Source organism: Solanum verrucosum, unplaced genomic scaffold, assembly GCF_900185275.1.
Source record: "Solanum verrucosum unplaced genomic scaffold, falcon-dt-bn FXZP01000196.1, whole genome shotgun sequence".
Lineage (NCBI taxonomy): Eukaryota > Viridiplantae > Streptophyta > Magnoliopsida > Solanales > Solanaceae > Solanum > Solanum verrucosum.
Window position 1 is genome coordinate 67,614 of NW_026020420.1, and position 18,519 is coordinate 86,132.

At 33.2% G+C, this 18,519-nt stretch overlaps 3 protein-coding genes across 3 annotated transcripts; 2 read left to right on the forward strand and 1 right to left on the reverse strand.

Moving 5' to 3' along the window:
* The first annotated feature begins 4,660 nt into the window (after nt 1-4,660).
* LOC125806880 (probable calcium-binding protein CML36) lies at nt 4,661-5,603 on the forward strand. The gene has a single exon (XM_049486637.1). It carries the CDS (start codon nt 4,767-4,769, stop codon nt 5,382-5,384), a length of 618 nt encoding a protein of 205 aa, XP_049342594.1. The 5' UTR covers nt 4,661-4,766; the 3' UTR covers nt 5,385-5,603.
* A 3,803-nt stretch (nt 5,604-9,406) lies between these two features.
* Nucleotides 9,407-13,325, forward strand: LOC125806819 (probable U3 small nucleolar RNA-associated protein 11). The gene is made up of 8 exons (XM_049486569.1): nt 9,407-9,557; nt 9,649-9,739; nt 10,822-10,913; nt 11,005-11,098; nt 11,252-11,331; nt 12,322-12,405; nt 12,685-12,784; nt 12,864-13,325. Exons 1-8 carry the CDS (start codon nt 9,502-9,504, stop codon nt 12,954-12,956), a joined length of 690 nt encoding a protein of 229 aa, XP_049342526.1. The 5' UTR covers nt 9,407-9,501; the 3' UTR covers nt 12,957-13,325.
* On the reverse strand, nt 13,273-16,789 carry LOC125806818 (L-2-hydroxyglutarate dehydrogenase, mitochondrial). Its single transcript, XM_049486568.1, has 5 exons — nt 16,490-16,789; nt 14,928-15,209; nt 14,294-14,727; nt 13,907-14,066; nt 13,273-13,657 (listed from the first exon to the last, which is right to left on the reverse strand). The coding sequence occupies exons 1-5, from the start codon at nt 16,787-16,789 to the stop codon at nt 13,544-13,546; spliced, it is 1,290 nt and encodes a 429-aa protein (XP_049342525.1). The 3' UTR covers nt 13,273-13,543.
* Nucleotides 16,790-18,519: the final 1,730 nt, after the last annotated feature.

The following is an 18,519-nucleotide window of genomic DNA, read 5'->3' on the forward strand; positions in this document are numbered from 1 at the left end:
GACAAATGGACGGATTCATTAATTGAGTCTATACGTAACCTAAGTTATTCCAATCCACTTAAAATTTGGGTGTGTTACACATTTTTGAGTCAAAATTGACACATCTAGTCAAAGCACAGATTTCTATTTAAATAAATTAGTTAATTATGAACGTTAGTTACGGAATTTTCGATAAAATAAAACTGCAAAATCCAATTATCCATATTAAAACGCATAACTAATATCCTTATTTGCTGCCAGAAAACATTCACTTCTGAACAAATTAAATACAATTTCAAGTAAATTTCTTAATTGCAAGTAGCAATGGTCCACGTTTGTTAAGCGTATAATACTAGTGCACAAAGTATCTCACATTTATGCAGAATTTAGAAAAAAAATTATACCTCAAAAAATATAATGTAAATCATATACGTTAATCCAAATATTAATGATTATTTTCACGATTCGAAGAGATAATGCTCAAAGCTCCCTTTATGTCTCCGTTCATTGTACTAATGTTTTAAAAAATGAAATTATATTATGAAAGCTAGAAAAAGTAGAAATATCTTTGTTTAATTGTAATGAATTTATATTTTCAAGTTCAATTTAGGACCACATAATTATTTCATTAGAAAAAGATACACTTTGTATATCACGTTAATATATAGTTCCAAAATTTCGACATGCTGTTAACAGTGAGCTAAAGCCTTTTTCTCTGTGTGCCAATTATATCTGTTGGCCAAAAATTAACAAAAGAAAAAAAAGATTAAAAAAAATGAAGTTGCATGTGATAGCAGAACTTGGACTATTTTTTTATTTAATCTTTCACATGCACTCTTCTTTTCCAAAATTAAATAATAAAAAATTAGTAAATAAACTCAAAAGGGATTAGTGAACACTTAATCTAGATATTAAAAGATTGTGGTTTGTTGATTATCTTAATTATAACTATAATGTAGAGATTAAGAAGTTGGTGCACTGTACCTAGCTAGAAGAAAAGTTTATGAAATTTGTATTTGATAAGACCATTTTTTATGTAGGATAAAGTCTGTATATATCACTTTTTTCGAATCGAAAGTATATTAGGTATCTTGGTTTTATATATTGTGTTTCTTTTATGTAAGTCACAATTTAGATTGATCAAAAGTTATAACAACTCTTCTTTTTTCCTTCCCGATTTAGATTATAGGTGTGTCAAGATCATTAACCATGAATATTTGCATCAAATAAATGTACTAGAGGATAAAATAGTTCATATCATAAAGTTTTTTTAATTCTCAGAGTTTAAATTTTAAATTTATATTCAAAGATAACCGAATTATTTGATCTCATCAACATCCGAGACACGACACTAGAATTTGCTCTTTTTAACTTTGAATGAAATTCTAATACAGAGATACTATACTCCATAATCAAGCATTGAGGATAAAGTTAAGATTTTTCTATCATTATCAAATAAGTTTTGAATTTCGAACAAATTGCTAGTGATAAGTCAAATGAAAGTGAAAATGACATCACATTATAATGTCTTTTATATTTATAATGATCGAGACAAAATGTCACAATCCCTCGAATATGAGCTAACCCCAAATTTAGACTTTTTTCTAACCATGTACACATTAGAGTACTCATCCAATTCACATTGAGTTTCTTTGATGGAAAATAGATAATACACAAATAAATTTTGAATTCTCCTAAAATAAAATAGAAAAACCAACATATAATTGTCACGCCCCAAACTAGGCATGGCTTGCAGACTCCCTAGGATACGACGTTGCTCTGATACCAAGTTTTGTCACGCCCCAAACTCGAGGGGCGCAACTGGCTCCTAATGCCAAAACTCAGACCCGAGCCGACCCTGCCGAACCATTTGCTACTAGCGCATGGCAGCCACACGCAATCAAGAAATCAAACAAGTATATCTCGGCTTAAAACTAAGTCATCGGCCGGCAAGGTCCCTGTCAACTGATCTATAAAAGAAATAGCTACTTCCAGGAGATCATATAAATAAATAGTCAACTAGCACAGAAGTCCTGATTGGGCCGCCGAGGCCACCATGATATATATACCAAAACTAAAAGCAGGTATATATCAATACAATACAACAAACAGCTCACAAGCTTCCGCAAACCAACAACATAGGCCAGCATTTCCATAACGTAGCTATAAACCCCATACACTAGTCTGCAAGCCTCTAAGAGTAGTAAAGATTGGTGGGACAGGGCCCCAACCTACCCATAAAGATATATACAACAAAAGGTAACAAACTTCCCAACTCTGGCAGCTCCGGAGGAAAAGGGCTAGCCAACCGGATAAAAGTCAATCCTGCTGCTGAGGAGGTCTACTCAGTCGTCTGTCAGGACCTACATGCATGAATGCAGCACCCCCAAGGCTATGGGGTGTCAGTACAAAATAATGTACAGAGTATGAAAGGCTAGACTATGATGAGGTATCCTGATATACTGGAATAATTCAATAAATAAATTAAGGCTAAGATAAGTGTGATATGCTACGCAATCGATAAAATAAATAATACCAATCCCCCATAAGCTCGGCAGGTATAAACAGCACACAAGACCACCTACTCAGGCCCCCATAAGCCCGGAAGGTGCCAATCAGCCTATATACCCCTATTAGTAGTCCCCTAGCCCCGTAGGCAGTCACATAGCCCTCTTAGGCATTAATATAGCCCCGTAGGTAGCACATAGCTATCTTAGGCATCAACGTAGCTTATAGACAACTCATAGCCCTCTTAGGCAACAACATGGCCCTGTAGGAAGCACATAGCCTTCTTAGGCGTCAATATAGCCATTTAGGCAACTCATAGCCCTGTAGGTTGAACATAGCCCTTCTAGGCATAGATCACATTCCTGCAGCTAACCACAATAGCCCCAACGACAATAATAACAATCCAATCGCTAAAAGCGAGCAATTTAGTTATAAGCATCCTCTACAAATAGCCTCTAAGTCGTGTCCAATATAGGGACGCTACTAACTGAATAAGAATCCCGACAAGGGAGGATTATATCAACTCGAGCAGCCAACAATCAACAATCACGGCTACAAGTATATCAAGGATAACAACCCAAATACATTGCTTCTAAGCTTTAAGGAAACATGTCGTAAGTAGGGAATAGTCTTAACATACCTTTTTCGCTAAATTCACGTGGCCTAATGACTTTTACTCAATACTCCCTCGATACTACAACAAGGTAGGACCATAATCAACACACAAAAATAAAAGATACTATGACAATACAATAAAATATATGTATTTCCGTCGCAAATTGCTATTTGCTGCTTATAAAAGCTAGAGTCGATAAAAGAAGGGTCTTACCTCGATCTTAAGGTTGTAATACGCTTCAAAACCTTCAAATATATCCAAACCCTTGTTGTCCCAACACTAAAGTGTGATATGCTACGCAATCGATAAAATAAATTATACCACGATGATGAGCCCAACGCGTAGAACAACTTTCGTCAAGGACTTAAGTCGAGAAAATCTATATTTCACTTGATCCTAGAAATGGGTTTCTCTAATTTCTCTGTTTTTTTAGCTTAAAAATGGTGAAAAAGGTTGAAGGAGAAGATATATGTAACATTCCACCGACTTAGGGCCCCACCTCACGTGTCTGCTTGCGCAGTCCCACGAAAATGTGAATATCTCTCTATTCTAAAGTCGTATGAACGAACGGTTTGATGTGTTGGAAACTAGACTCGTAGACCTTCGATTTCATAGCTCGCGAGGACCATAACTCTTAATAGATTGGGAAAAAATGTCCGAGACATTTGACTCAAATTTCAGACAAATCTTTAAAAAGGAATTTACGGTAACTTTCGCCAACTTTTATTTTGTCACTTACCTAACTTCAAAACTTGAGATACCACACTTGAACACTTAAAATATCACATAACATATCATTTTAAATTTATTACTCACCCTCATTGTCTTTCCACGAAGATACGAGTTAATTTAGACGTTTTTAAAAGTCGGGGTGTTACAATAATAATTGAAATAAACGAAAGAAAATATCCACAAGAATTGTGGCGGAATATAGCAAATACTTCTTCATTCTTTATTTAGACATCTCAAATTCAAATTTTACTAGATATAAAAATCACCTTTATTAAAATTTTTTTTTATCTATAATATAATTTTTTTCTACACATATCAAGATAAAAGATGAAAATAGAAAGAAAAAAAACAACATAAATGGAATAGACTAAAAGAAAATAATCACACCAACTTATTTAGTGGAGTTTGGTAAACTATTCACTCTTAATTAATCAAAGGTTTTGATTGAAGTTTTATTGGATTTCATTTAAAAGAAAGCTTTTTTTTTTTTTTATAATAGTGGTGTTTGCGTCAATTTTTGCATATCTTGACTAATGTCAAGTGATATGTATCACCTTCCATCAATAAAATATATTATAAGATAACTATGTTCATCAAGGCTATAACTGATGAAAAGAACCACCTTTTATTTCCACTTGGATTTTGAATCTAAAATCTCGAACTTCTCAAGCACTTCATTTAACCACTAGAGTTTTTTTTATCACAAATTCATATTTAACTAGACTTTAATACGAGTATCGGACATCGAGTGACGGGTAACTAAAGGAACCAAATAAATAGAGCCTTATTTTCTGTTATCATTCACTCTAGGAAATTTCCTGGAAGCTCACTATGGCATGCTATTTCCTCCTCCCATTTAACCTCCTCTCCTTCCTCTCTCCTTCTTCACCATTCTCTCTTCTCTTCCTTTTTACTCTCCAAATTCATCACCATGAAGCTCATCACCAATCTCCCCAAAAAGCTCTTCAAATCCAAAAAAAAACGATCTATTTCCAGATCCGAAAACCCCTCATTCGGGTCCGTAACCACCTCTTCCTCCTCCTCCGGGTCCGTAACCACTCCGACCAGTGTATTACCCAGTACTACTACTCAATGGCCGTCTGAAATCCCTACCGAAGTTTACTCCGAACTCGTACAAGCCTTTCAAATGATCGACGTAGACGGCGACGGGAAGATACATAAGGAGGAAATCTCGGCGATTTTGACTCGAGTTGGATCGGATCCTCCAACCGAGGAGGAACTAGTACAATTGCTTAATGAAGTAGATGTAAACGGAGATGGATGTATTAGTTTACAGGAATTCGGAGCTATAAGCTCGGCGTTCGGTCCTCCGTCGTGTGATTCCGAGATGAGAGATACGTTTGAGTTTTTCGACGCTAATCACGACGGGAAGATCACGGCGGAGGAGCTTTTTAACGTGTTTAGAACGATAGGAGATGGACGGTGCACATTAGAAGAGTGCCGGCGTATGATAAGAGGTGTGGATAAAAATGGAGATGGATTCGTATGCTTCGAGGACTTTAGTCTTATGATGGAACAGCAGAGATGAATCGTTTGATCAAAATCTTTGCTTGTGATTCCTGAAAAAATAAGTCCTTTAATTTTTTTTTTGGGAAAAAAAAATGATGATTATTCAATAATTTGGATTAATTAGAAGAATAATCATGCCAATATTGTGTATAAAAAATTTATGGACCCCGTTAAATGAAATGGGACATAATATATATGGACTCAGATTCTATCTAATTTCAGTGTAGTATTTTCATTATTTTGGATTGAGTCAGTATTTTTATTTTATCCATAAGATTCAAAATATAAATAAAGAAAAGTAAAACTATGAAGTAATTAAAAGAATTTCAATCATACAATTAAAGATATATCATATACTAATAAGTAGGGGTGTTCACGGTTTGGATAAAAACCGATTCAAACCGAATCAAACCGATTAAATAAAATTGATTTTATTTGGATTTGGTTTGGTTTGGTTTGAGTTTAGATTTTTGAAAATCGATAGTATTTGGTTTGATTATGATTTTATTTGAAAAAATCGAAGAAATAATCGAATCGAATCGATGAATTATATATATATATTTAATTAATATACATACTTAATATATTATTTTTATAAACAATTTTAAAGATCTTATACATATTTTCATTAAAATTTCTTTATAATTTACTTATTGAAAGCAAAAATGTCCAAGATGAAACATTTATCTTATTGATTTTATGTATATGTGTCTATGACAATTCTTTGTGGGACTGAAAATGTTATTGTCTCTTCCTTCTATGCCAATATAGTGAATTTTAAAGCTTTATTGATAGTAAATTTAGTAATTGAAAGTTCAATAATTTAAGTCATTCTAACTATTTTTCATTTTGAATAGATTGTTGTCACTTTTTTAACATTTTGAATGAATTGTATCTTTTATTTTTGTGTATGGTTAATAACCGAATAACCGAACCAAACCAAACCGAAACCGATAACCACCAAACGATAATTTTAAAACCGATTAAGTTGGTTTGATTTTGATTTTGACCAATAACTGATCCAAACCGACTCGTGAACACCCCTACTAATAAGTAAGCATTTCTTTCGTTTTGAAATAGCCAAATAGGTGTTGTTTTAGCAATTAAAAGAAAATGATTACCGCTTTAGAAATTCAAGATAATAATTAGAATTTCTTTCGTCTTAATTTAAGTGAAACAATTGAAATTTTGAGAGTCAATCAAAATTTTTTTATCGAAGTTTGTTTATGTTTTAAAAATATTTTAAGTCGTTATTATTGTAATTTATAACACTTTTTATGTATTTTTTTTAAAAAAAGAACATAAATTTAATTTTTAAAAACTTAAAGGTTCTACTTTTGGATTCACGATTTGCTACATAAATCGAGACATAGAGAGAGTAATTGTTTTCAATTATACCAATGTGGGAGGGAGTCGCCTTTGTTACGGATCATTAGGATTTTTCGACTGAAATTTAAATTTAATCAAACTCTAATATGGATACAGAATTCTGAATATAAATAATACTTTGTATTTATTATTTTTTCTTCATTGAACGTGAAAAAAGCTAAAACAATACTTAGTACTTATTTTGAGACCAAAAAAAAAGTATTTAAACTTTAGTACTATTGAGTCACGTAATTAGCACTTCCAAAAACGCTTGTAAAATTGTCGTGTGCCATAATACTATTTTCTCTGTTCATACAGCCAATAGAAAATTCAATACAATAAATAATAATTGATTTTAGTTACAAATTGACATCTAACCTACCAATGTCCTTTTTCTCTAAAAACGACAATAAAGTAATGTGGAAATTTTTCCATTTTGTGTTCTATTCTTAAACTTCCTCGAAATTTCTCAATGCAAATGGCAATAAAAAACGATAGCTTTTCATTTGTATTTATTTTTTTCATATAATTTAGGTATATCTCCCCAACCTATTCCTCATGTAGGTTAGGTAGAGCGAAATCAAGTGGGAGCAAGAAGTTTCATCTGAATTTTCGTTGATTATATCAATCAATAATTCCATGATCTAAGGATATATATATTACTCCATTCATTCTGTGTGAATGTTTAGTCGATTGCGAAAATCATAAAAAATAAAAAGTTGGTTCTTTGTTACTGTGAAGTAATAGTTAACTTTAAATGATCTTCTAGTCTAGGATATAATTTGCAAAATTCAATTTTCGTCGAAAAATAAATTGATTTTTCCTTTGTTTTGATATGAAAATATAAAAAGATATATATTACTATGAATATTTTGACCAAAAAACTAGTCATTTCATACTCTTGGAGAGTATTTTTTCGTGCTTTTGACAAAAAAAAAAAGATATTTCACTTTCGAACAGTGTTTTTTAGTGTTAGATCACTGACATATGTATATATTGTATTATTTTATTTTTATAAGAAACTATTTCAGATTAATTTTTTTCTTTTCTTTTCAACTATAAAACAAATTACTTTTCTTTTCATTTAATTCTTCCACTATATTTTCTTCTTCTTCTTGTGGGCTGAAACTTGGCATTTAGCAAGAGATCTTCCAATTAAAAATAATCACATCCACTTGAAATAGTAGTAAACAAGTATGTATATATATTCCCATAATGGATTTATGGAAAAGTATATATTCCCATAATGGATTTATGGAAAAGTTTGGTTGAATAACAACTAATAAGAGTTTTGGCGCAATGATAAGAATTATCAATTATGTGACTAGTAAAACTCGTGTTCAAACTATTGAAGTTTTTATAATATAGAATTTTATAAAATACTAATTAAACATGATATTCTTTTTAGAAAGAACAAATCTAAAGTATTCGTTATAATATTGAACAAGTAGGTATAACTATCCACAAGACAAACATTTTATTTAAGCCAACATAGATATAAATCTTAAGAGTCTTGTAAGCGCATCTACGTACATAGATTTTATCCCTTATCTCTATAAGATCGTAGATTTTGATACAATTAAGATATACAAAATTTCAAGTTTCATCTTCCATGAAACTTCTTGGAAAGTTGGTATATCAATATATACATTATTGGACAAAAAAAAAGACAGAAAAGATGTGGCCCTTTGGGACTTTTCTTCAACTTATCACTTCAAAACAAACTAAGTAGAGAATGAACCGACGAGGATGGTGGTGGAACAACAAGTATTAATAACTTATTAATCAGAGTTCTCAAGTTTGAGTTTCTCTTAGTATGAAATTGTTTTTGTTAGGAAGTGTTTTACCTTTTAATATAACTTTTCTATGTGAGTTCAAATTCAATCGGATATCAATATAAGTTCAAACATCGATGGAAAACAATATAAGAATCAAATACAGGAAGGGATTAGAGAGTCGAGAGTACTATATCGAGCTTTGATAAACCCATAGCCGAAAATCGAAATTCTAGTCATATTGCTCATTTAATGAAAACTCGTGGAGTAAAACACCCTTATCTATGACCTAATTTCACTAGACATAAGTTTAGAAAATGATTGTCTTAATTGGCATAAGTTCTATGGTAATAGTAATTAAGTAATTATGTCTTTTACGACATAACTTAAGAGTTCTGAAACTAAAGTTTTACCTCTCTCAACATAAGCTATGTATGAACTAAATTATGTCTTTTACAACTAAATTGAACTTTTGCCTCTATCGACACAAGTTCTAGGGGATCTAAGCGGCATAACTTGTGTTATATTATGCTACAAACATATGAACTTATCCAAAACAAAAATTGATTGTTATTTCGATGTCAAGAGTATTTTCAACCACTTTTCTTTAAAAAAAAAAGAAGTTAAAATGCCGAAGCACAAAATAAAATGACATCCCCAAAATAAGCCATTTGTGCAAATGGTCCTTATAAAATCACCAAAGAATATTCTTTGAGTTGAGTTGGTTATATATTAAAGGTAAAAATGAAAAATAATCAACTTAAGCAAAATACTTTGGTCCAAACCTCATTTAGCCCATCTCAAATTCTAAAGCCCTTCCTCAACTTAGTAACGGGTCAAAAAAAGGCCCAAATCCTAAAACCCTGCAATTGTACCAAACCCTTAATCTTCTTCTTCTTCCTGTAGATTTGCTTTTTGCTGTCTGTGAAGAAAGGTGAAATTTTTTGAAGAATTTTCGTTGTTGTTGCTTTCAGTGAATTAATCAATTGTAAAATGTCGTCGTTCAAGAATGCAATTCCTAGACGAGCTCATAAGGAGCGAGCTCAACCGTAAGTGATTCTGTAATATTTCACATATTATACTGATTGTTTGTGTTTTTGAGTTGATTTGGTTTAATGTTGTTGTAATTTTTTTTATCAGACAAGCAAGGAAAAAATTCGGGTTGCTTGAGAAACACAAAGATTATGTGGTACGGGCGACAGCATTCCACAAAAAGGAGCAGGCTTTACAGGTAAAATTTAGCTTTTTTTGTTTTGTTTTGTTTTGTTGTTCTACGAGGAATTGAAAGGTTTACAAGTTAAAAGAAAACGTAGATGCGGAATTATTTGAATTCAGAGTGTTCTATAGCTCAATATGTTAGCTGACATGAGCTTAGATATGAAGATTTAGATATGGAATTAGTTGAATTCAAAGTATTCTATAGCTTGATACGTTAAATCTTCAGCTTACAGAAGAGAACATGACCTTAGATAAGAAGGTTTGGAGGTGGAGAATAGGGTAGCATGGTAGTAGGCAGTCCGTGTGTTTGAGTACTTTTATGAGGAAGAGGCTCGGAGCTAGTCTCATCTTTCTCTTTTTTTAGTATTCTTAACTAGTATTCGTGTAGTATCTGATTCTTCATTATTATTTTTTTTGAGAAATTCTATATGTTGTCATTATTATCTTGTCTATCCTGTTTCTATTACACCTCTTTTGAGCCAAGTGTCTTATCGGAAAAAAGCCTATCTACCCCACAAAGGTAGGGGGTAAAGTCCTGTGTACATCCTACCTTCCCAGACCATACAAGCGGGATTATGCTGGGTATGTTGTTGTTGCTGCTAAATCTTGATATGTGGTTGAGACATGAATATAAGTTTAGCGCTGTGTGATATTTGCTGCAAGGCCCAAATTTTTTTCCACTGAGTAAAAGAATGAAAGATTGGAAGAAGGAAAGAAGGTCAGCTTCCCACAATGGGGCTTTTACAGCTCATTTGTATTAAAAAATAAAACCCTTGTGCCCCCGGATTAGCTCAATTGGCAAAGGTTGAGGAACTTGTTCTTTGGTCACATGTTCAAGAATTAAGTTGAGTATTTAAGTGGAGTAGGGTTGAGGGGTGGGTCCATCGTCCCCAGTTTCGAAGGCTGCAGTTGGCTGATTTCTCGTTCTTACAAAAAGATCAAAACCCTTGATTGTGTTTTGTTAGTAGTCTTTTGAAGGGATTCCTACATATACTTTTGGTTTTTTATTTGGTGGGACCTTTATCTTTGCCTTGAATGATCATTTACATTTTGTATGATTGGATATGTGAGTGATATTTGTTATTTGCCTCACAGAAACTCAAGGAAAAAGCAGCATTTCGAAATCCAGATGAGTTCTACTTCAAGATGGTTAAAACAAAAACTGTTGATGGAGTGCACAAATTGGAGTAAGATACAAATATTCTATCTTTTGGTTAAGCTGATTTCTTCCTCAGTCGTGATTGACCTGACTTGTTGGACACTGTTCCTTGTTTCCAGGAGCCAAGCAAATAAATACACTCCAGAGGAACTCATGTTAATGAAGACTCAGGATATAGGCTATATTTTGCAGAAAGTTCAGAGTGAGAAAAAGGTTTACTGTTGCTTATTGTGGTTCACGTTGTAATTACTTTCTTTTCTTTCTCTCTCTTTGTTGATCCCTTGAATTGAGAAGTTTCTTCAGCTTCCTTCTTGTCAATAACTCTTATTGTATTGGTCATCAACAAATAACTCTTATTGTATGCAGAAAATCGAGAAGTTAACCGCCATGCTGCACTCGCTTGATAATCAGCCATCAAACAAACGTGTCTATTATGCTGAAGACAGGTTAGAAATACCTCTTTAATTCTTTATCCATTGTTACACATTCAGCATACATGATTGAAATAACTTTCTTGTGTTTACGTGTGTACACTGTCAAATTATAGTCACGTTTGGAAACATCTATTTGAATGTAATTTACCTGACAATTCTCGTTCAATTTTTAATTATCCTCATGGGTTGATATATCATTCAACTTCAGAAAATAGTTCACTATTACCATACAACTAAAGCCTCATTTGAAGCCCTCTACTTGATGGTAATTCATTGGCCTGACATATTGCATCCAATATTTAGCTTTCTTCATGAGCTGAAACCTCATTACTTGATCTCGGTTGACTTTTACCATATGACTGAACCAGAAGGACCAACGATTCCCTCCTTTATGGTATATCATTATCTCTTATGGATACCCAAACTTTGTTCACAAATTATCTCCAAATATTACCTAACTCTAGTTCCATTGGTCCTAATAAAATAGCCAAGCAGGTTTTCCTGATTAAATTTAGTGCCACTCATGACTGATCTTTCAGGAGACTGAATTGTTGAAATTAACTGATGTTGGGCTCTTTGGAAAGAAATAAAAAATAAAATACTGAATCATCGAAACTGTGCAAGTATCTCAGTGCAAGCTTGAATTCTGATGTGGGATTTCAGCCTCTCGGGACTTGTCTTTCTCAGTATCTTTTCCTTTTTTCCTGTTTTTAGCTTTGTTTATTTAGGCCTCAAACAATCATGCAATGCCATTTTCTTTTATCATTCTTTTGATTCTCTCTCCTCTGTATCCTACATGTTTGAGAAGAGGATGACATGATTATATATAAGGATTCCTAAGAGCTTTATTTAAGTCTATTATAATCATTTTGGACAGCAAGCAAATGAAATTCCTTGTGTTGCAGTGCCACCCAAATATCACTTTGAATTTTCTGTTTTTTGTCAAGATATTTCTGTGTTGCAGTGCCATATTCAAATTTCTTGCTTTCTATGTTTTGTCAGGGAAGAAGCAGAAGAGCTAGCGTCTAAAGCTTCAGAACGTAGTAATCTGGCTGCTTCTGGGAACTTGCCTAGCAGTATTAGAAGGTAATTGCAGCCTTTTCTTATTTATGTTGTACAACAGATTATATCATGTTTTGAACTTGAATTTAATCTAACCGTTTGGCAATCTATTTAAAATCTGTCAAGCATATCCCTCACGAGATATGTCAACATTGTAACTGCTGAAAGGAAGGAAGGAATGCAATTAAAAGAAACAGTATCCACTGTGGATACATGTGCACTTTCATATATATGTATACTAATTTTCGTTTGGTTTCAAAGCAAAGTTTGTCAACTTTTTCATTATTGGAATCTCCTGCGCAGGAAGACAGCTACATCTTATAGAGAGTTGGAAGCAAGAAAGAGCAGAGTGAGAGATTTAGAGAAAGTATACATGGATATGACAATGCAGAAAGAATTACAGGTATATTTAAGGTTATATCTTTTCTGTATTCAAAGATTGTAAACGGTGATCTTAGAATAATTCCTTTTATGTTAACCAGAAATCAGGAAGGAAACGTAAACTTCGTGAAGAAGAGCTTGTTAACCCAACAACCAAACCTGTCTACAAGTGGAGACAAGAACGTAAACGATGAGAATTTCTATGTTATAATACAAGCATAAGTTTTTTGAATGGTCATATCAAGAACTCAGGTGAAAGTTGGTAGAACAGCTGCCTAGTTGGCTTCATCACATATTGAAGCTCTACAATATTACGAGTTGCTTTTGTCGGGGTGAAATCTTAGAATGGAACTCATGCATCATTCCCTTCGAGGAATCAGAAGTGGATGGCTGTTTTTATCATGAACCATATTGTTGAACATGTTAAAAATTTCTATAGAATGTTAAAGATTATTTGCAATTCCAGCTGATGCTTAAGAGGCTCTGGATGTGTTGTGTACTGACAATCAATTGTTAGAATGGAAAACATTTAAACAGTGAAACAATGACTATTTAAGTTTCTTGTTTTGGGTACAAACAGAATTCAGTTGCCCACAACTCTCTTCTTACTGCTTAAAGTCACCAGTCACTCGCAACTCGTAAGTACAATATATCCCTTGTTAGATGGTGAAATTTCAATGATAATACATTTTTATGTCTATAGAGTTCTCCAACTTAACAGCTGACTGAAACTACTGCAACATAAAAATATCACTTCAGCGCGAGCAGAAGAAATCTCATATCATTTCAGTAGTTTAGCAGCAACATGTTCTGCAATAGCCATACTGGAAGTTAGGCCTGGTGATTCAATCCCAAACAGGTTTACTAAACCAGATATACCATGAATGTCCTCTCCCTGCAAAACATGTGTTTTAGAGACCATCAGATTTAGCAGATGGAAGGGAAAGGTAACCAAAAATGTCTCTGCTTCAGGTAATTCCGATCATTCTTGTCTGATAACTTCAGGTGTAAGACCCGATCAGAGTACTAATCGTTAACCTTGTAGGGATTAGTTAATTTTCTGTCCGTTGGATCATCTGTGCTTAATTTTGGCAAACTTAAAGAATTGCATGTGATTAGAAACTCGGAATAAGTTTGATATTACCTGAACTACAAAATCGGTAGGACCTTCTTCTGGACCAGAAAGTTTTGGTCTGATGCCTGCATAACCTGGCTCCAAAGATCCATCCTTTAGACTAGGGTAGTATTTTCTTATTGCTGGGTAGAATTGATTTGCACGGTCTTCACGCACAGAGTAATCAAACCTAAAATATCATAAGCAAATCATGTCGGAGATTAGAATTCTTTTGCTCCTGTTAGTTTCGTAATGCAAGAAGAGTAACCATTTCCAGCATTAAGGAATTTTTTGACTGTTCTGCAATTCTATTTTCCATTTTAAGTGTAAAGAATGTAGTAGGCTGAAGTACTCAAAAGGAGAACATGCTTTACAACCTTCAATATGCAAAAATTTACATTATCAATGAGAACTTACATGTTGAGGAAGCTCGGAATATCATCAATTCCTTTTATCCATTCGACATCAGGACCAAACTTGACTTGGCCATTCAAATCCAAGGTAACATGCACTCCAAGGCCACCAACCTCAGGTATAGGATAAATCAAATGCTTGAAAGGGGATTTAGTGTTTGAAAGTGTGAAGTAGCAACCACGAGCATAATGAGAAGCAGGTATAATACCGTCAGGTAGACCTTTCATTCGTTTTGCAATGGCTGGAGCGCTTAAGCCTGCAGAATTCACTACAAACTTTGGAATAAGAATAAGTTCAGAGTCCAATTCAGAGCTCCCATTCCAGTTTGCAATGGCATTGCTCCCAGAAACATGAATTTGAATTTGATTTCCTTCAATATGACCACCAATAACAGCAGTATTGTAAGAGAAAGTCGTCCCATGACTTTCAGCTTCGCCCTAAACCCATGGTATGGTCATAGTCCTGTCAATATTACATCAATGATTCTAAAAAGGTAAACAAATAATGATAAATTGAGATCTTCTAAGTAGAGAGAATTTTTTCCCCGAAGTTCTAAAGAATAAGCTCGTTGGATGTTGATTAGCAAGCAGTCAACATGACATAATATATTTGGAGACTGAATGATGAGAAGCATTACCACCAATGATAGCATCAAGGAATGACTATCCACTATTCCTGAGGAAGGCGACCATAAAGCTTTAACACATTGCAACTCAGGCTCCAGTGTAGTAGCTTCATACCCCTCCATCATTCGCAGATCCTCAACCCCATTTTGAATTCCTCGAGTCATGAGAGCGCTCAACCTTGGAACCTCTGATAATCCAGTAGCAACTATTAGCTTGCCTATCTGCTTGTGTGGAATTTCATGGTCTTTGCAATACTTGTAGAGCAATTCTTTCCCTCTGACACAGAAAGATGCCTGCGATTAAATTTGAAAGTTAAAAGCTCATGTGTGGCATGTGGGAGTTCCTTGCAGTAGAACTACTTATGATAGTTTTTGAACCTTCACAACTATTACATTCCACATCCCAGTAATGACACTTACTCCTATATAATTTCTAGAAAAGAGATCCATACGTGTAAATAAGAGTTTGCATTGAAGTGAGTAAAGATAAGAATAGCTATCGCTAATTTGCATAGTATTGTACATTTAGCATCGCTAGAGCATATGCAGTTGATATGCATAGTATTGTAAATCAAGGTTTTTAAAATTGAATCCAGGGTGAACTCAGAGTTTAACACTGAAATTGTAGTCATGATAATCAGCTACTAGATTGTGCTTGAACTCAACTTGAAATTCAAACATCAGGTAAATGTACTCTAATCAAGCTATGATAACTAGTTTCTCCATGCTGCATTCAATTGTAGTCAGTTAGACACTCAACTTTCAAGACACCACTATTTTCTCATCTTCCAAATAGCAGGGAATATTCACTTGATTTATTAACTGTATCAAAATTCAAAATTCCCATTCATGCTTACTCGGTAACTATAGAAGCAAGACCACAGACAGACACAGACAAGAAACCCGAACAATTAGCAGAACCAGATTGAAACTTTCAGTTCATGCTTAATTGGAAATATTCAGACTTCTAAAACAAGATTACCTATGACATACATTATGGAGGTATCTAGATGATCATTGTGTAAGTTGGAATGTTACAACTTGCACAATGGAGACAAGCTGAGGTAACTAAACACTTTAACTCGTCCTCACTATGTCTCATGGACACCCAATGCTAATGTGATACATAAATTATGGAGGTATCTAGATGATCATTTTGTAAGTTGAAACCTTACTGGCACAATGGAGACAAGCTGAGGTAACTAAACACTTCAACTCATCCTCGCTGTCTCGGGAACACCCGATGCTAACATGACACATAACTTCCGGAGGTATCGAGACGATCATTTTATAAGTTCTAGTGTTCAACTGACACAATGGAGACAAGTTGACTTGTCTAGAGTGATTATTAGCTAGCTGAGCTCAAGTTTAAGTGTCTGTTCACATATCATGCCTAAAAACAAAATCCAGACTTCCAGTAACACTTAATCACAAATCTTTATCAGCTAAAAAGGGAAAACTCAACCAATAAGCTACCCCAAGATTCAATTTTTAACTAAATCCTTAAATGGGTATGCCCTAAAAAACAACAAGATTCACAGTAGAACTTAGACAAAATGAAAACAAGAAAGAACCTTGAGAGAATTAGTAGGGTAATAGATGCCAGCATGAATAACTTCACTATTACGAGAACTTGTACCAGTTCCAAAAATTGGGGCAGAATCCACAACCAGAACTTGTCTATCATGATTTACGCTAAGCTCTTTAGCTACTGCAATGCCCACTATACCTGCTCCAATCACCAAATAATCAACTTTCTCCCTTGGAACTGATTCCAAAATTGATGATGATGAAAATGGGGGTTTTCTGGGATTACTGACATTCTTGAATATTTGGAATATTGTTTTTGCGATTGAGTTTCTGGGTTTCATCATCTCGGGGAAAAAAATGGATCTGAGATCGATCTGCGATGATTAATATAGGATAGCTCCATGCACTAAAGCTGATGATGCTCGAGTTTGATATGGGTTGAACCATAAGTATCTATTATAATCCGTCAAAGGTGCACTCAAAGCTGTGATGCTCGAGTTCGAAAAGAGTCTGATCATAAGTATCTATTATAATCCATTAAAAGATTATTTTCATAATTTGAACTCGCAATATTAATCACATGACAATGATTTTATCAGTTACGTCAAGATTTCTCGATAACATCTTTGAGGCAATTGTCTGTTAGAGAAAAATATTTATGTTACGACAATTTAATATAAAATATTACAAATAACAATAAAAGTAATTGTGTAGCTTCACAAAAATTTATTAAAACGTGAAGTGTACCATAGAAAGACTGTTTTCAATAGCATTATAATACTCCCTCTGTCCCTAATTATTTGTCTATTTTTCTTTTTAGTTGTCCCTAATTACTTGTTCATTTGGACAAATTAAGAAATGACAATTTTTTTAACCTATTATACCCTCAATTAATTATTTTGAAAAATGTAGCATTTCTTGAAAATCTTAAGTTTTTAATTCATTAACTTCATAATTAATAGGGGTAAAATGGTAAACTCACTATGTCAATAATTGTTTTCTTAATAGGTGTGCCAATTCAATTCAAAGTGGACAAATAATTAGAAACAGATGGAGTATATTTTAAGTACTAATTAATAAGCTATGTAACATAATATTTTATGTTAGACAGTGTTATCTTTTAAGTTTTTCCAAAATGGTTCACCTCTCTTATTATATTAGTAGAATTTGTAGTTGAGATTATCTACAAATTAAGGAATTTTTTGTAATTGCGGGTTCGATAATTACTACGTATTTATTTACCCTAAATCCTAATTATGGATAAGCTGCGTACAAAATATAGGATGAAGTTTTATGTATAGAAATACTATTTGTCAACGATATTATTCTAATTGGCAAAACAAACAACAGTATCAATCAAAAACTTGAATTGTAGAGAAAAATTATAGTGATCAAGAAGTTTAGGTTAAGTTAAAGTAAAATTGAGTATATATCAAAAACTTTATAAATGTCTTGATTATAAAGGTATTATATATGTATAACTCTGTTAATACAAATGTGTTGATATATATATATATATATATATATATATATATATATTCTGCTTCTATGTTTTGCTTGAAATTTTTTAAAAATTTATTGCATCATAATTGAGTCATTTCGGTGCTTGAATTCAAACTCTTCAATGGATCTAATTTCTTCATTCACTCAAGATTTAACAACATATATTTCAATATCTTTGAATGCTTGAGTTAGACCCAACGAAAATCATAGTGGATCATCAACAAATTTGACACGTAATGATATACCTCTAGTAATCCAAGTTCCTTCATCCATTTTTTCAGAAAAATCTGAAATTTAAAGTCTAGGGAAAGATTTTTGAGAAAAAAAAAGAAGACAAGCATAAATCATATACAAACGAAAAACCAAAAAAAGAAGAGTTGAAACATGTTTTGGATGATTACCTTGAATTGTGATGCCACAATTATGAGAAAGAAAGTAGATTTCGAAATTCAAAATCAATGTGTATGAGTGATTTTAGGATAGAATTAGAGAATGGAGAGAAGAGACATAAAATGAGATGTCACGATTATGAGGGAGAAAGTAGATTTCGAAATTCAAAAATCAATGTGTA